A 13,438-nucleotide genomic window follows, 5' to 3' on the forward strand; every position below is an offset into this window, starting at 1 on the left:
TTCTATCTACTACCCTCTGCATAAGTGCTTCATCTTTAAGACAACACTTGGGGGTGCTTTAAATGCTACACATCAAGTTTCTAGAACTCATTCAATCTTGAAGTACAATTGTAGCACTTAAGGAGTCAGCTATTGATGATGTCCTGATAACAAGTACAGGCTGCCTAGGACAGCCACCTGGCAATCTGTGCAGGGCTTCCCAAAGAAGTGTGTTCTGTAAGTCCTAATACTGCAGACAGCCAACTTGACACCAAGCTATTGGAAAAAATTGTATTTTGGAAGAACTCACTACAGAAGGTGACAGAATTCCAAAATCAAGTTACATGAAAATATACATCGCAATTTATCTTTATACATTGTGAGGAAAACCTGCAGAAGATCAGAAGGCAAAGAAATACAGAGCGGGGGGGGGGGGGAGAGAAAGGTGTAAGAGGGGAGGGGGTGTATGTGGGTGAGAGAAACAGCATTTAATACCAAAACCAGAACTCACTTGAAAGCCTAGAAGATCTGCATGCTTTTATTTATCCAACCAAACCAGGCAAGAAATCAAAGTAAAGCAGTTCATCCTATATCAGGCTAACCATTTCCAAAGCAAAACTGCTCAGCCCTTTGGGAAAATATATCAAGCTCAAGGGAACTCCACAGCTGTAACTTCTATTGCTACATCCCATCCAAGAGATGTGCTCAGCTGGGCAATAGTGTCAGAAGAAGAAATGCACCTCTTGGTGATGACAGTGCTCAAGTCATTGTTAGAATCAAGGAATAGATCTCACTGTTGTGTTAAGGACCTCTGAAAAAAGTTGAGGGGAAGGGAAAGAATTACAAAGGTATTAAACTTTATTAAAGTGAAAGATTTAAATGAAGCATCAATGGCTCAAAGAAAAAAGTTAAACGGTGTTTTTTTTTAATCCTAATTTGTTTAGTCCAACATGCTTCACGAGAATTTTTTTAGGACTGATAAGAAAAACCATGAAGGGGGGAAAGAAAACCTGCTAAAATCTTTAGAATTTACACGATTCTTTACTTATCCTAACTACAAGACAGCATTATTTGGTACAATGTGTATTTGTGGATGTACATGAACAGTATATATATTATCCGGATCACGTTGTGCTATGTACACATCTTTACAATTCTTCCTGAAGGTTAAAGCAGTTCATTAGTTTTCAAAATGCGCAAATCTTTGTTGGCACTTGTTAGGCTCTGTCAGCATTGATAACTGGCATGTTTTATTGCAGCCCAGTTCCAGCCAGTGTCTGCCAACTTGGTATAAACAGAAGTCCAGCAATAGGTGGGTAGAGTGCAGGAAAAACAGTGCCACGTTCCTCAATTGGAGACCTGCAAGACACAGAAACCCATCAGCCAGTTTGACTAAACAGGATTATGGCATCTTCACACTACTGGCAATTCTAAAAGACATCTCTCTGTATTGACCATCTACATCCAAGAGATCCCAACATGAGAATCTACACAAAGCAACTGAGGTGTTTTCAGGAAGCAGTTAATGCTCACGACCAGCATCTGAAATGGCTGCTTAGTGTCCCAATTCAAAATTAAGTGTAGGGTAGTCCTTGAAAGGGCAGCTGGGGAAACGACTACACAGCTAGAATAGTAACATATTTTGCAGTGCAGTTAAGGTTCACATAACCAACACAAAACATTTAACTGCCATTTTCCTAAGGCAAAAAAATATGTCATTTTAGAAGCTCCTTTCACCAGCTCCCTTTAACATGCAGCATGTATTTCATAAATATTTTACTTATTTATTTTTGCAATTTGTAGCCCACCCTCCCAGGTCAAAGCCAGCCTCAAAGCAGGTAACATCATTTTAATATACAACAAAATATTAAAACAATAAGAGTAACAGAGTATGTTATCCAGAATGCTTTAAGCACCCAAGGATGCTGATGGGAATTTAATTCATACAGAGAGGGTAGAAAACAGGACCGAAGGAGGCACCAAAAATGTTCCATTCTCTTCCAGGATGCCTCCAAATTGTTTTTATTGTCTTCACTGCCTCCCAGCACCATATCTATCTATATTCAAATGCTAAGTGACAGCAGTGACCTGGTCAAAATGAACACTTATGCTTTCAAGTGACACAGAATTATTTTCAGCTATATGGAGCAAGAGATCTGTTGTTTTTAACCACTTTTCAAGTATGTAGCACTTTGCAAAATACACTACCTCGATTACCTTGCAATATGAGACAGTGCACTTTTGCAAAAACCTACGTAGTTGGGAGTTTCCATACTGTCTGTTGAAGATTTCTGTTCAATTTAGAAGCTTGTACACAACTTAAGATCTCGGTCTATTCAGGGTTTGCAGCAATGGGGAAAGGATTCACACAGAGAATGAGGCAATAAACACAGGGTTACAGTTCACTTAAAGGCTATGCACACCTTAGCTATAGCTGTCAAACTCAAATGCAGGTTTTAGTAATTTAATACCCTGTGCTCAACAGATACTACACTTAAGCATCCCAATACCACCAAGAGTAAATGGAGTACAACACCATGTCAAGATGGTAGTTCAACAACTTAAGTCATCAGTCGGCAGCAGAAAGGAATCTTGTCTGCAATGAGAATTCCTTAAAGCCAAATTCAGTCCTTACACCACATCCTAAAAACATGAGGGCAGGATCACTTTTTTTCAGTGTCCTACTCACTCAGTTAATATTCCCTGTATCTGGAGTATTTACTAGCTTTCTCATTGACAGGTTACTCCATAAAGGCAATTTCACATGGACACTGGATAGTCGGTTTCCCAGAGACCCCAGCTACAAAACAGGCCAATACACCCACTCAACACACAGCGCTGGTTCTCAGTCTCACAAGGGAATTCTCAGCATGTAATCAAGCCAAGTAGTAGAGGTCTAGGGACAACCAGCAGACAATATTCACACACACCGTATGAAAGTGTGTATGTTAAGGTATTTAGTTAGTTGACAACAAAGAAGAATCCTTAGAAAAAACATAAAAACTTCAAACTCCATGCTACAAATGAGGAGAGGGGATAGCAAGTACCCAAGGGCCACAGAAACGTGTTCTCAGATTCAAATAATGGTTTGTTGGGTATCTAGATGCAACCTCCTTTCTTTAGCAGTATTGGGGGGGGGGAGAGCGGCGAAAGGTTAATGTCTGCTCAATGAAACTGAGAAGCAATGAACAGAGGAAATATGTTTTGTGGGGATTTTTACCTCAATGCATTAAGTGTAAGGTAAAGGTCCCCTGAGCCAAGCACCGGGTCATTCCTTACCCATGGGGTGATGTCACATCCCGACCTTTACTAGGCAGACTTTTGTTTACGGGGTGGTTTGCCAGTGCCTTCCCCAGTCATCTTCCCTTTACCCCCAGCAAGTTGGGTACTCATTTTACCGACCTCAGAAGCATGGAAGGTTGAGTCAACCTTGAGCCGGCTACCTGAAACCAACTTCCGTTGTGATCAAACTCAGGTCGTGAGCAGAGCTTTGACTGCAGTACTGCAGCTTACCACTCTGTGCCACGGGGCTCTAAGTGTACAGGATCTAATAAGTGGGGTGATCACATTTATGAAGAGATGTTTTCTGCATACTTAGGGAGTGGCAAAATATACTGTGGGTGGTCTGATTTAGCTGCTTTGGTGATGGCCATGGAAGCCAGGTAATTCACCATTAGATGTAACAATGATGATATTTAGTAAACCTACCCTTTGTGGGTCCTTCCAGCTCAAATGGGAATTCTGTATTTTTACTTACTTACCCTGAAAAAAGTGAAGCTACTAGCTGCTGAATTAAATGTCACTCAAAAGCTGTCTCTTGGCTTTTTCTTACACAGCGGGCGACTTTCCTCTTGAATTCTCCATTTCTATCTTCCCTCCATTCTTTCTGTAAATCGAAATCCAGACGTCAAAAATAATGACTCAGTACAAGCAAGTAGTTTCATTACTGTATTTCCCCAAACCTCCTGAAATCTTTGAGCCTGCTATAAAGTTACTCTCCTATTCTTCTCTATAAGAATGACCCACGTTAGACATTTGAAACTTCCCCATCGCTAAACACATTTGACATGTTAGCTTTCTGGGCAGCTTCACAGCAAATGGCATTTCAATTTTTTTTTGTTTCACTTTGTTGTAACAAAACAAACTTTCCATAGGTCCCTTAGTGCAAATACTTTGCTGCCCAAGATCAGGACTTTGTCTATTCTGTGCAGAGAAAGTATCGAAGAGTTCTGTACCAAGAAAAGCCAGATTCTGCACTCTGAATAAAGGGATTTGCACAATCGTTCCACTTGCACTAGGTATCAGGACAAAACAGAACATTCAAAGTCTACTCCTTGGATCAGCGTTGTCCAATTTCTGGGAATTCACCAGCCACTGCCTCAATGTGTTATTTTAAAGGACCAAAGGGCTGCTTCTCCTGAATATGGAGTTCTATAACAGATTATCACATTCTAAAACATCTGCAGTACAAAGGGGACTGAATAACCACCTGTTTCCTAGAAAGAACTCCAGGCTCATCACCACCATCATACCAGGGACTGGCTCTGCCCAAACCCCATCCATTATATTCTGCAGCTTCTCTTTAATTAAAGAAGCATTTCAGTAGGCAGTTGCCTAGAGAATGTAGTCCTTTTGATGCCTATTTGGCTAATTAGGCTTGGCATAACACAGGCTCTTACGGGTTAAGATTTTTATGCCTATAGCTTTTACTTCATTTGGTCTTATTCTACCTGCCCCCCTGTGGCATTTCTTAGATACAGAGCTGTTCTAATGATGGAAGTGTTGGCATACTGAGGAACTTCTGAAGCCTCTTCTAAAATCTTTGGGCTATAAATCTAATAAAATAAATATGGCCAGTTCTTCACAAAGAAGCTCTACTCTTCTCCATATTGCACTATTCACCAGGAAGCAACTCTCATGACCCTTGGCAGACATGGTGAAAAGGAAAGAGTGGGTACAAATTAGCAGACTTGATGCATCAACCAGTAAATTTTTACTCCACGTCTGCCAGCCTCTGTTGGAGATTTCATTTATACCAATAAGTGGTTGTTTTCAGAAGCATCATTAACAGGCATAAATCCATCCATCCAGAGATACTATGGTACGGAAAACAAGAAGGTGGAAGATATCCATTCTGCCTAACCACCACCATTACCAGGCTACTTTTGTTCAACTCCCATCTCATTTGTTACCAGAAGATTTACAATGGAGAGAAAAGTGCTTGCCAAGGAACTGGAACTACTCCAACTGCACTACTGGGAAGAGATGCATTTACAAGCCACCATAGTCATACCGCTGCGTCAACGTTTGCAGGAGAGTCGCCATTGGGATCTGCCAGCATAGAAATTACACTAATCATTATGGTTTCCACAGTATGGATGGGAAGCCAGCGTTCTTCGGGTTTCTCATAGCCATATTTGTCTTCACCAGGCTCGTGAAGAATGGAAATACAGACATCGCCATTTTTGTCAACTATCAAAACAAAAACATTAATAGCATCAATGCAGTTCAGAAATTTAGCAAATTCATTTGTGTCAGCAAGTAATGTGACTGGTGGAGGCCTTTAACCTCAGTTATTATCCTAAAAGTCTGCCCTACTTCCATTATTAGGATATAGCTACATACTAAACTGCTTGTTAGTTACAATGGCTATTACAGATGAATCACTGCAGGTTACCTTCACCACAAAAGTTTACCAGAAAAAGAACGTGTAGAATGGCAATTCCATTATCTTCAAGTATTAGACGCAGCCTGTGATTCAAGTCACAAGTGTTTCCATGTTACAGACTGAGAAACAGAGGCTAAAAGTTATCTGCCTAAGATCCCTCAAGACATCCATGGTCCAGGGCAAGGTGTGGGCATGCTTAAAATTCCCTTTTCCAGCTTTAAGACTGAAACAATGCCAACTTGGTTATGCTAAACTTCACACAAGTTTAGGGAAAACTGATTACCAAAAGAAGAGTCTATTCAGCTACCAAATGCACAGATAAGAGTCACCTCCACCATTAAGTGTGTGCTGCCGAATGCATATACTAGCAATGAAATATTGTTTTTGGGCAGAGTACTTGGTTTATTTCAGACACTCTGGCCCACCATTCTACACAAGGCTCCCATTGTAGCTTACAGAAGTTAACCAAGTTTTAAAACCAAGTGTTCAGCTCTTTAAAAAAACTCCCACAAACGGAAGCATAAGCCTTTTGACATTAAAAACCCAAACAAACTACGTTTCACTAAAAGCAGAAAAAATATGCACCTTCACTTGACACCTAGAAGACGGCGGTGCAAGGGCCTGTTGGAGACAGGGTTGCCAACCTCCAGGTGGTAGCTGAAGATCTCCCACTATCATAACTGATTGCCAAGTGACAGATCAGCTCACCTGGAGAAAATGGCTACTTTGCAAGTTGGACTCTATGGCATTATACCCCATTGAAGCCCCTCCCCTCCCCAAACCCCACCCTCCTCAGGCTCCACCCCCAAAATCTCCAGGTATTTCCCAACCTGGTGCTGGCAACCCTAGCTGGAGATGTTTCGGGAGTTGAGGCTTTGTAATTAAAAGCTGTACTTCACATTGTATTAACAAGTAACCCTTTCAAACAAGGATGTAAGGTACATCAGTGTTGTCCCATCCTGGAAATGGGGGACTGCAATGAAGAAGTGTGGTTTGCCTATGGCCACCTAGTAAGTTTGTGGAAGACGCAAGAATCAAGTTTGGTTCATAGCTCACTCAGCCTTATTCTCGCTGCTACAATAGTTCGGGGGGAAATGTTTTCCCCGCAGCCACTAACCAAGCTGCCTAAGAAACAGACATTTTTAGTGCATAGGCAGGTTTGCAAAGGAGAAAGCAGTTCTGCAGAACTGACATACCTTACTAATAATCTTCCTGTCTCATCCCTCCACTCCATTACCCCAAACTTTGGATCTTAGCTTGCTTCCAATTCATACCAGATGAAAGACAAAAGATATTTTACACCCAATGATAGAATAGCAGCTTACCATTTGGATGCCATATTTCTGTGATAAACTTCATTTTTGGCGGCCTGAGTGGATAGTCCTTTGGGAAAGTAAGATGAGCCTTGAAGACACCGCCTTCACTGCGTGAAAAAAAAAAAGTTTTCAGCAACTGGTCTTAGCAAACTTCAATGGTTTAATTTCACCATGCCAAGACATCAATGCTTTGAATTCAAGTGGAGTCATCGCATCCTAGCTAGCACATGTCTAAAAGATGCTGATAGCCAGCATGATGTGATCAGTGTTGGCCTAGCATCTGAAAGCACCAGGTTCAAATCTGTGCCAAAAGAAGCTTGCTGGGTGACCATGGGCCAGCCACACACACACTAAGCCTAACCTACCTCACAGGGTTGTTGTGAGGATAAAATTGAGGAGAAGAGAAGAATATAAACTGCTTTGGGTCCCCAATCCCCAGTGTGGTGGATTATAAGTAAATAAAGAAATAAGCAAACAGCAGTGAACAAGTGTGCAGCTATCGACTGCTTAACCATTTAAAATGTATTTTCCAGATAAGTGCCTATTCTGGTACTTCAGTATTAATGTCTACAACCCAGAATATGACTCAGAACTACTATTTAGGAATTCCTATCTCATTAATGACTTCCTCAATGGAATTCAAATCTAGAACTTCACAATGTCAAATGCAGACGTTTGCCATATACACTTACAGTGCAATCCTAAAACAGAGTTACTCTACTCTAAGCCCATTGATTTCAGTGGGCTTAGACTGGTGTAACGCTGTTTAGCAGGGTCAATCAATTTTCCCAACTTAATGGAATTTTTGAAAGATGCAAAACCCATGCAGTTCCATGTCAGCTATGGTTTAACCTGAAGCCAGCTCCACTGATTTCAAAGAGTATTTACTTCCAATTATACACGCTTAAGATTGCAGCCTTAGTCTGTGCCCCCCGCCCCAGTATTTTGTTCAATGATTTGTACTAACTACACCCCGGCAGCAAAGTAACTTTGAACAGTCACATATGGGGCTCACAAGTGACCGCACATTTTGTTTTCCATCTTCCCCCTTTCATGACACTCGTGAGGAGGTTCTCCAGACAGCAGTACCTAGACTAAGTACCTCTAGACAAGAAAGCATTATCAGGTTTCTATGGTGCAGCTCCTCACACTGGCAAATATTTGTTGCCAAGCAAGAGCTGCAGAACCACCTGCATTACATCATCATCTCCTTTAAGTGATATCACCAGCTTACTGGCTGCGTGCCTAACACAACATCTTGTAAGAGTGTTAAGTGATTGTAGCACTAAGACAAATGCCTGAATCCATACTTGTCAAGTAGACCAACATGCAGTTTCATGGAGGGTTGGCTATTTGACCTCTTCACCTGCTCTGTTTATTAGAACAAAGATAAATTGGAAAATGTGATACCAATACTAATTGCAAAAACAAATTAGCTAACATGATATTGAGAAAATGAAATTAGCTTTTGAAGGAACTACAATAAATTATTTTAACCTCTAACAATGTTAAAGCCACCCTAACTCCTGCTTCTGGTAACTGATACCATAATATAGTAAAGGGAAGCTGCTGCCTATACAATGGCATTCTCAGCTTGATGGAATATTTGAAAGTGGTTATGTATGTGATCAACCGACCTGTGCCAATTCTACTTTCATACATGAGGATCATTTGTCTTATACCTCCTTGAGAAAGTGAATTTCCTACTGACTTTCCCTTGCAGTTTATGAAGTATCTCAGCTTGCTAAGCAACAGTATCAAATTTCTAGGTGTCACTAACCTGGCACATCTGAAACGTGCCCAGGCCTTGCCATTTGTACAGCCAACCTCTATCCTAGGCTGCAGAAGAGTCATGCACAGGTTCCTGCCTTATGGATCATCATGTGCGCACACCTTTTAGGAATTATAGCTAAAGCCACATTTAAAGTTAAACAGCCCAATTACTGTACCCAGGTTATTGCAAGTTTGCAACACCATTCCTAAATAAGCCAAATTATCCCAGAGCACAAAATAGTCTTCAAGAACCAAATTTTTAGTGTGAAGACCCATTTGGCTGGTCACCCACTTTCTGAAGTCATATAACTATATCAGTGATGATATACCCAGCAATACGGGCAATGCTTTCCTAGAAGGTCGGACCAGAACCAACTGGTTGATATTAAATCAAAAGAGTTTCCGGCTAAAATTTGGAAAAACTTTCTAACAGTTAGACTGGTTCCTCAGTGGAACAGGCTTCCTCAGGAGGCGGTGGGCTCTCTTTCCCTGGAGGTTTTTAAGCAGAAGCTAGATGGCCATCTGTCAGCAATGCTGATTTTATGACCTTAGGCAGATCATGAGAGGGAGGGCAGGCAGGTTTTCATCAGTGTTTAGCTCTCGTGGCCCTTTCTTGCATGCCCAGAGTAATGCCGATCGCCACTTTGGGGTCAGGAAGCAATTTTCCTCCAAGCCAGACTGGCCAGAGATCCTGGAGGGTTTTTTTGTTTTTGGCCACCTTCTGGGTGTGGAGGTGTGGGGGGAAGGTAGTTGTAAATTTCCTGCATTGTGCAGCAGGTTGGACTAGATGACCCTGGTGGTCCCTTCCAACTCTGATTCTATGAAACTAATTAAAAAAGGTAAAGATGATAATTTAATTGTTGTTCTCCCTACTTATGGTAACCCTCCCACAGAACAAGGTCACCATGGTGCTAAATATAGGGATCTTTCTAGGAAACGAAGTTAGAATGAAAACTATCATGCTGTGGAACTCACCAGGCCTACTGCAATACAGTATTTTTACAGTTTACTTGCTACTTGGTGTTTTAGCCAGGCGCACCTGTCTCAAAGCAATTAAGAGATTAGCTATATGCATTTATTTTATTTATTTACTTCTTTATATCCTACTTTTCCTGCTGGTGGGAGCTTCAAGTGGCTTACAACATTTTCCTTTTCTCCAGTGTATCCTCACTACAACCCTGTGAGGTAGGTTAGGCTGAGTGTGCGTGACTGGCACAAGATCACCCATCAAGTTTCCATGGCAGAGTGGGCATTTGAACTTGGGTCTCTCAGATCCTAGAGCAATGTTCTAACCACTACAAAACACTGGCTCTAAAGGTCTCATGTTCTAACAAAACAAGAATGCATGTAAATCTCAAGTTCAAACAAAATAAAACTTGCACTGTTTGCAACATTTGTTCTGTAGTCTCCCTAAAACTCTTAGAAGGGATATCTAGATTTTGCTGCGGTTTTTGATTTCACTTGGGTATTCTTAGCTGCTAGCAGTGACACAGACATCCAGGTAGAGGCTGAAATACAGGTTGGTACTTTATCTTTTATATACACTACTGCACTTTGGTATTTCCCCCCCAAACCTCCATTTGGTTTGCCCCACTCCTCCCTCCCACTTGCCTTGAGATCAGCTTCTCTCCCCGCACCCATGAGTCAGTAAAGACCAGCAGAATTAGTTTCCCGAGGCTATGCCTCCCTTTTTGCAGGCGCAAGTTCGTGCCTGCCAAAGGAGGTGTTTTCGGGGGGAAAGGACTCAGGGAACTGACTGAAGTCAGCCCCAGCCCCAGGAACACCCCTTTGGCACCAGTGGGAGCCCTTGTGCCATGTGTAGCACTGCCACACGGCCCCCAAACACCAGCAAAAGTGCCCCGTGCCGGCATTAGTGCCATTTTAGCAAGTGCAAGTGGCATTATCACCGGTGCAGATGTCATACCAGCTCCACACCCCTTTTGTCCCCCCTTCAGGATTGGGCTGTCAGTGTTTAATCAGTGTACCTTCAGCCACAAAAGAGCCCTTTCTTGTATCAGACTGATCTGATTTGGACTACTAACTGCTCCCAAACACCTTTGCTGAACCTGAACAGATAAGTAACTCTCACCTCTCTGCAAGTGGAGTAACTTGTATAGTGTCTGAATGCTTGGAGTGACTGGCTGTTGATGTGGGCTTCTAATATCAGGTGTTATCACAGTGATTAACATTTAGATTGCTCCAGTGGGCTAATTCTCCAGTCTGGGGGGGGGGGGGTTGGTTGTATTATTTCTCTCAATGAACTGTTACTGATTTTACTCTATGTGAATGTATTTTTTCCAAGCCTACAGAGGCACTTGCCACTTTTGTCAAAGATTTTACAATATTTCTCTGCCCAGACTGAGGGTATTCCTTATACCAGGTACAGAACCTAACCTGAAACTCCTTTGGTATAGGAGTGATGTGTGGTGGGAGGATTATGACCTTATACTGTGAATTTTGACTAAATGGTAAACGGGCCACATTTATATTGGCATGTATCTAGGGCACACATGTATCCCTGACAACACACAGTGACTATTAACCTTTGGACAGAAGAAAGCAGCATAGAGAAATTGCTATAACCAAGGACAATTGGCTTGAGCAATAGATAGAAGTTACACCAATATTCAGTAAACAAAATGAAGTACTAAGGCACATTTTTAGTAAAATCTATAGTCCAGAGCAATTTGAAGAGGGCTGAACTAGTTAGCAAGATCTTAAATGCTTAAGCAGTATGATTTTTGTTTCCATGACCAATACTTACTACAGTGTATCCGGAGGACCAATAATAAGGACTTCCCATCGATAGAGGTCATTATCATCTATTAAGCCTGCTGAAAAGCCTTCCACGGGGTTTTTGTTGAGCTCTGTTTAAAAACACAGATGAACACTGTTACAGAGTGGTAACATTTGCTTGTGCCTTTTGCTTCATAATACACATGCAGAGAACTTCCAGGACTTGTGCACTTTAGGTGAGTATTGTATTGCTTTTCCACTTTTAAGGTTTTCAGTTTGCTTGTTACCTGATGAACAGAAAGGCTGTAACCAAATGCCCAGATCAGAAAATCATTTAATCCATGTCAAGTTACTCATCCCTAGTCATTCTTCTACTCTTCCCCCTCCATCAAACAACAAGTCACTATACCAGACTGTGGCTACATGTCTCCTCCTAGTGATAAACCAAACCATTATGCTACAAAGCCCTACTGCATATTAATGATCACATTAGTTCCAAGAAAACAAAATTGCCCCTATAAGCCACTTTCTAAGAGCAACAGAATAATAAAAGCTTGCTGCCTTTAAGGATGCACAATTGGTACCATGCACAAAGCCTACTAAAATTAACCATCACATTTTGCTATGCTAAATTCCTTCAGGGTGCAAGCTGACTTTGAAAAGGTGTTAAGCGCTGTAACACCTAGAACACAGACTAACCACCCCGGAGTAGGACTCACTTGATTTGAAATCCAAACATTGCTAAGAAACCTGTTCAAATGTAGAATTATATTATAGACCTCAAACTTGCAGAAATCTCAACAACTAGTTCCTAAGCAACCTAACAATGAGGAGAGGTCAAATTAGCAATAAGAAGGGAGTGGCAGAAAAAAGTTAACACCTCCAAATGAAAGCAATCTCAAGTCATTTGACCTTGCTATCTGTCCTCCATGATGGTACTGATTCCAGCGTTCAAGAGCCCATTTGAAACAAGTGTTACCACCCTAAAGACAGCTAGTTGACCAGATCAAAAAAAGAATTCTGTTAGGCTTCAGGAGGCTCAGATCTGTCTATTTCACCTTGGATTCAGGCCAACCATCACAGTTACTCCATCACAACACCAAGCTAATTTGTTGTGTGTGGAGTCAAATCTCTAGTTTTGTTCACTATTATTGGCCTCTAAGATGCTAACTTAGAATTGGCAAGAAATGTTTAAGACTGAGATACACTTGGGGAGCGAGCAGCACAGCAATTCAAACGGCGGATCTTCTGAAGGTCCAATTTCTTTCCTTAGCAATCCCTTTGTCTTCCCAATTTCAACAAACAAAATGCAACACATTCATTTAAGGGTTATAAAAAGTTTCTAATATAAGCATCTGACAAACACCTAAAAAACACATGGGCTGGTAAATATTACTATCACCCATGTTGGTTGCATTGGTGTAGGCTCAAAAGGAAAATACTTATTAGCAGGGTGAAGAGATTCTCATAAAACAAAAACTGTGTGGATGTGGCTGAAAAAGAAATGGTGCCACTCAGGATCATAATGAAATTTGTACTTCTGTCACTTCAGTCTGGGCTAAGAAGAAGAGTTGGTTTTTATACCCCAATTTTCACTACCTTTAAGGAGTCTCAAATCGGCTTACAATCACCTTCCCTTCCCCACAACAAGCACCTTGTGAGGTAGGTGGGGCTGAGAGAGTTCGGAGAGAACTGTGACTAGCCCAAGATCACCCAGCAGGCTTCATGTGTAGGAGTGTGGAAACCAACCCGGTTCACCAGATTAGAATACTCCGCTCATGTGGAGGAGTGAGAATCAAACCCAGTTCTCCAGATTCGCATCCACCATTCTTAACCACTACACCACGCTGGCTCCAAGTATAGAAAACAATTAATACCTGTCATATCTTCTTTGATGTAAATTACCTGATGTCATAATTTTTAAATAAAAAGTCTGAGGATAAGGTAAATTTGATGTTTGGCCTAG

The 13,438-nt window shown here is 41.5% G+C and overlaps 1 protein-coding gene across 1 annotated transcript in view; it reads right to left on the reverse strand.

Annotated features, from left to right (window-relative positions):
* Positions 1 to 672: 672 nt before the first annotated feature.
* Positions 673 to 13,438, reverse strand: part of UBE2G1 (ubiquitin conjugating enzyme E2 G1) — a 30,551-nt gene continuing 17,785 nt past the window's right edge. The window contains exons 2-6 of the mRNA XM_056864947.1: positions 11,501 to 11,603; positions 6,973 to 7,070; positions 5,273 to 5,451; positions 3,741 to 3,865; positions 673 to 1,338 (exon numbers count right to left, since the gene is read on the reverse strand). Of these exons, the coding sequence (XP_056720925.1) occupies positions 3,779 to 3,865; positions 5,273 to 5,451; positions 6,973 to 7,070; positions 11,501 to 11,603 (467 nt within the window). The 3' untranslated portion in view covers positions 673 to 1,338; positions 3,741 to 3,778. The remainder of the gene's footprint in view (positions 1,339 to 3,740; positions 3,866 to 5,272; positions 5,452 to 6,972; positions 7,071 to 11,500; positions 11,604 to 13,438) is intronic.

Source organism: Euleptes europaea, chromosome 19 (genome assembly GCF_029931775.1).
Source record: "Euleptes europaea isolate rEulEur1 chromosome 19, rEulEur1.hap1, whole genome shotgun sequence".
In the NCBI taxonomy this organism is placed as follows: Eukaryota; Metazoa; Chordata; class Lepidosauria; order Squamata; family Sphaerodactylidae; genus Euleptes; species Euleptes europaea.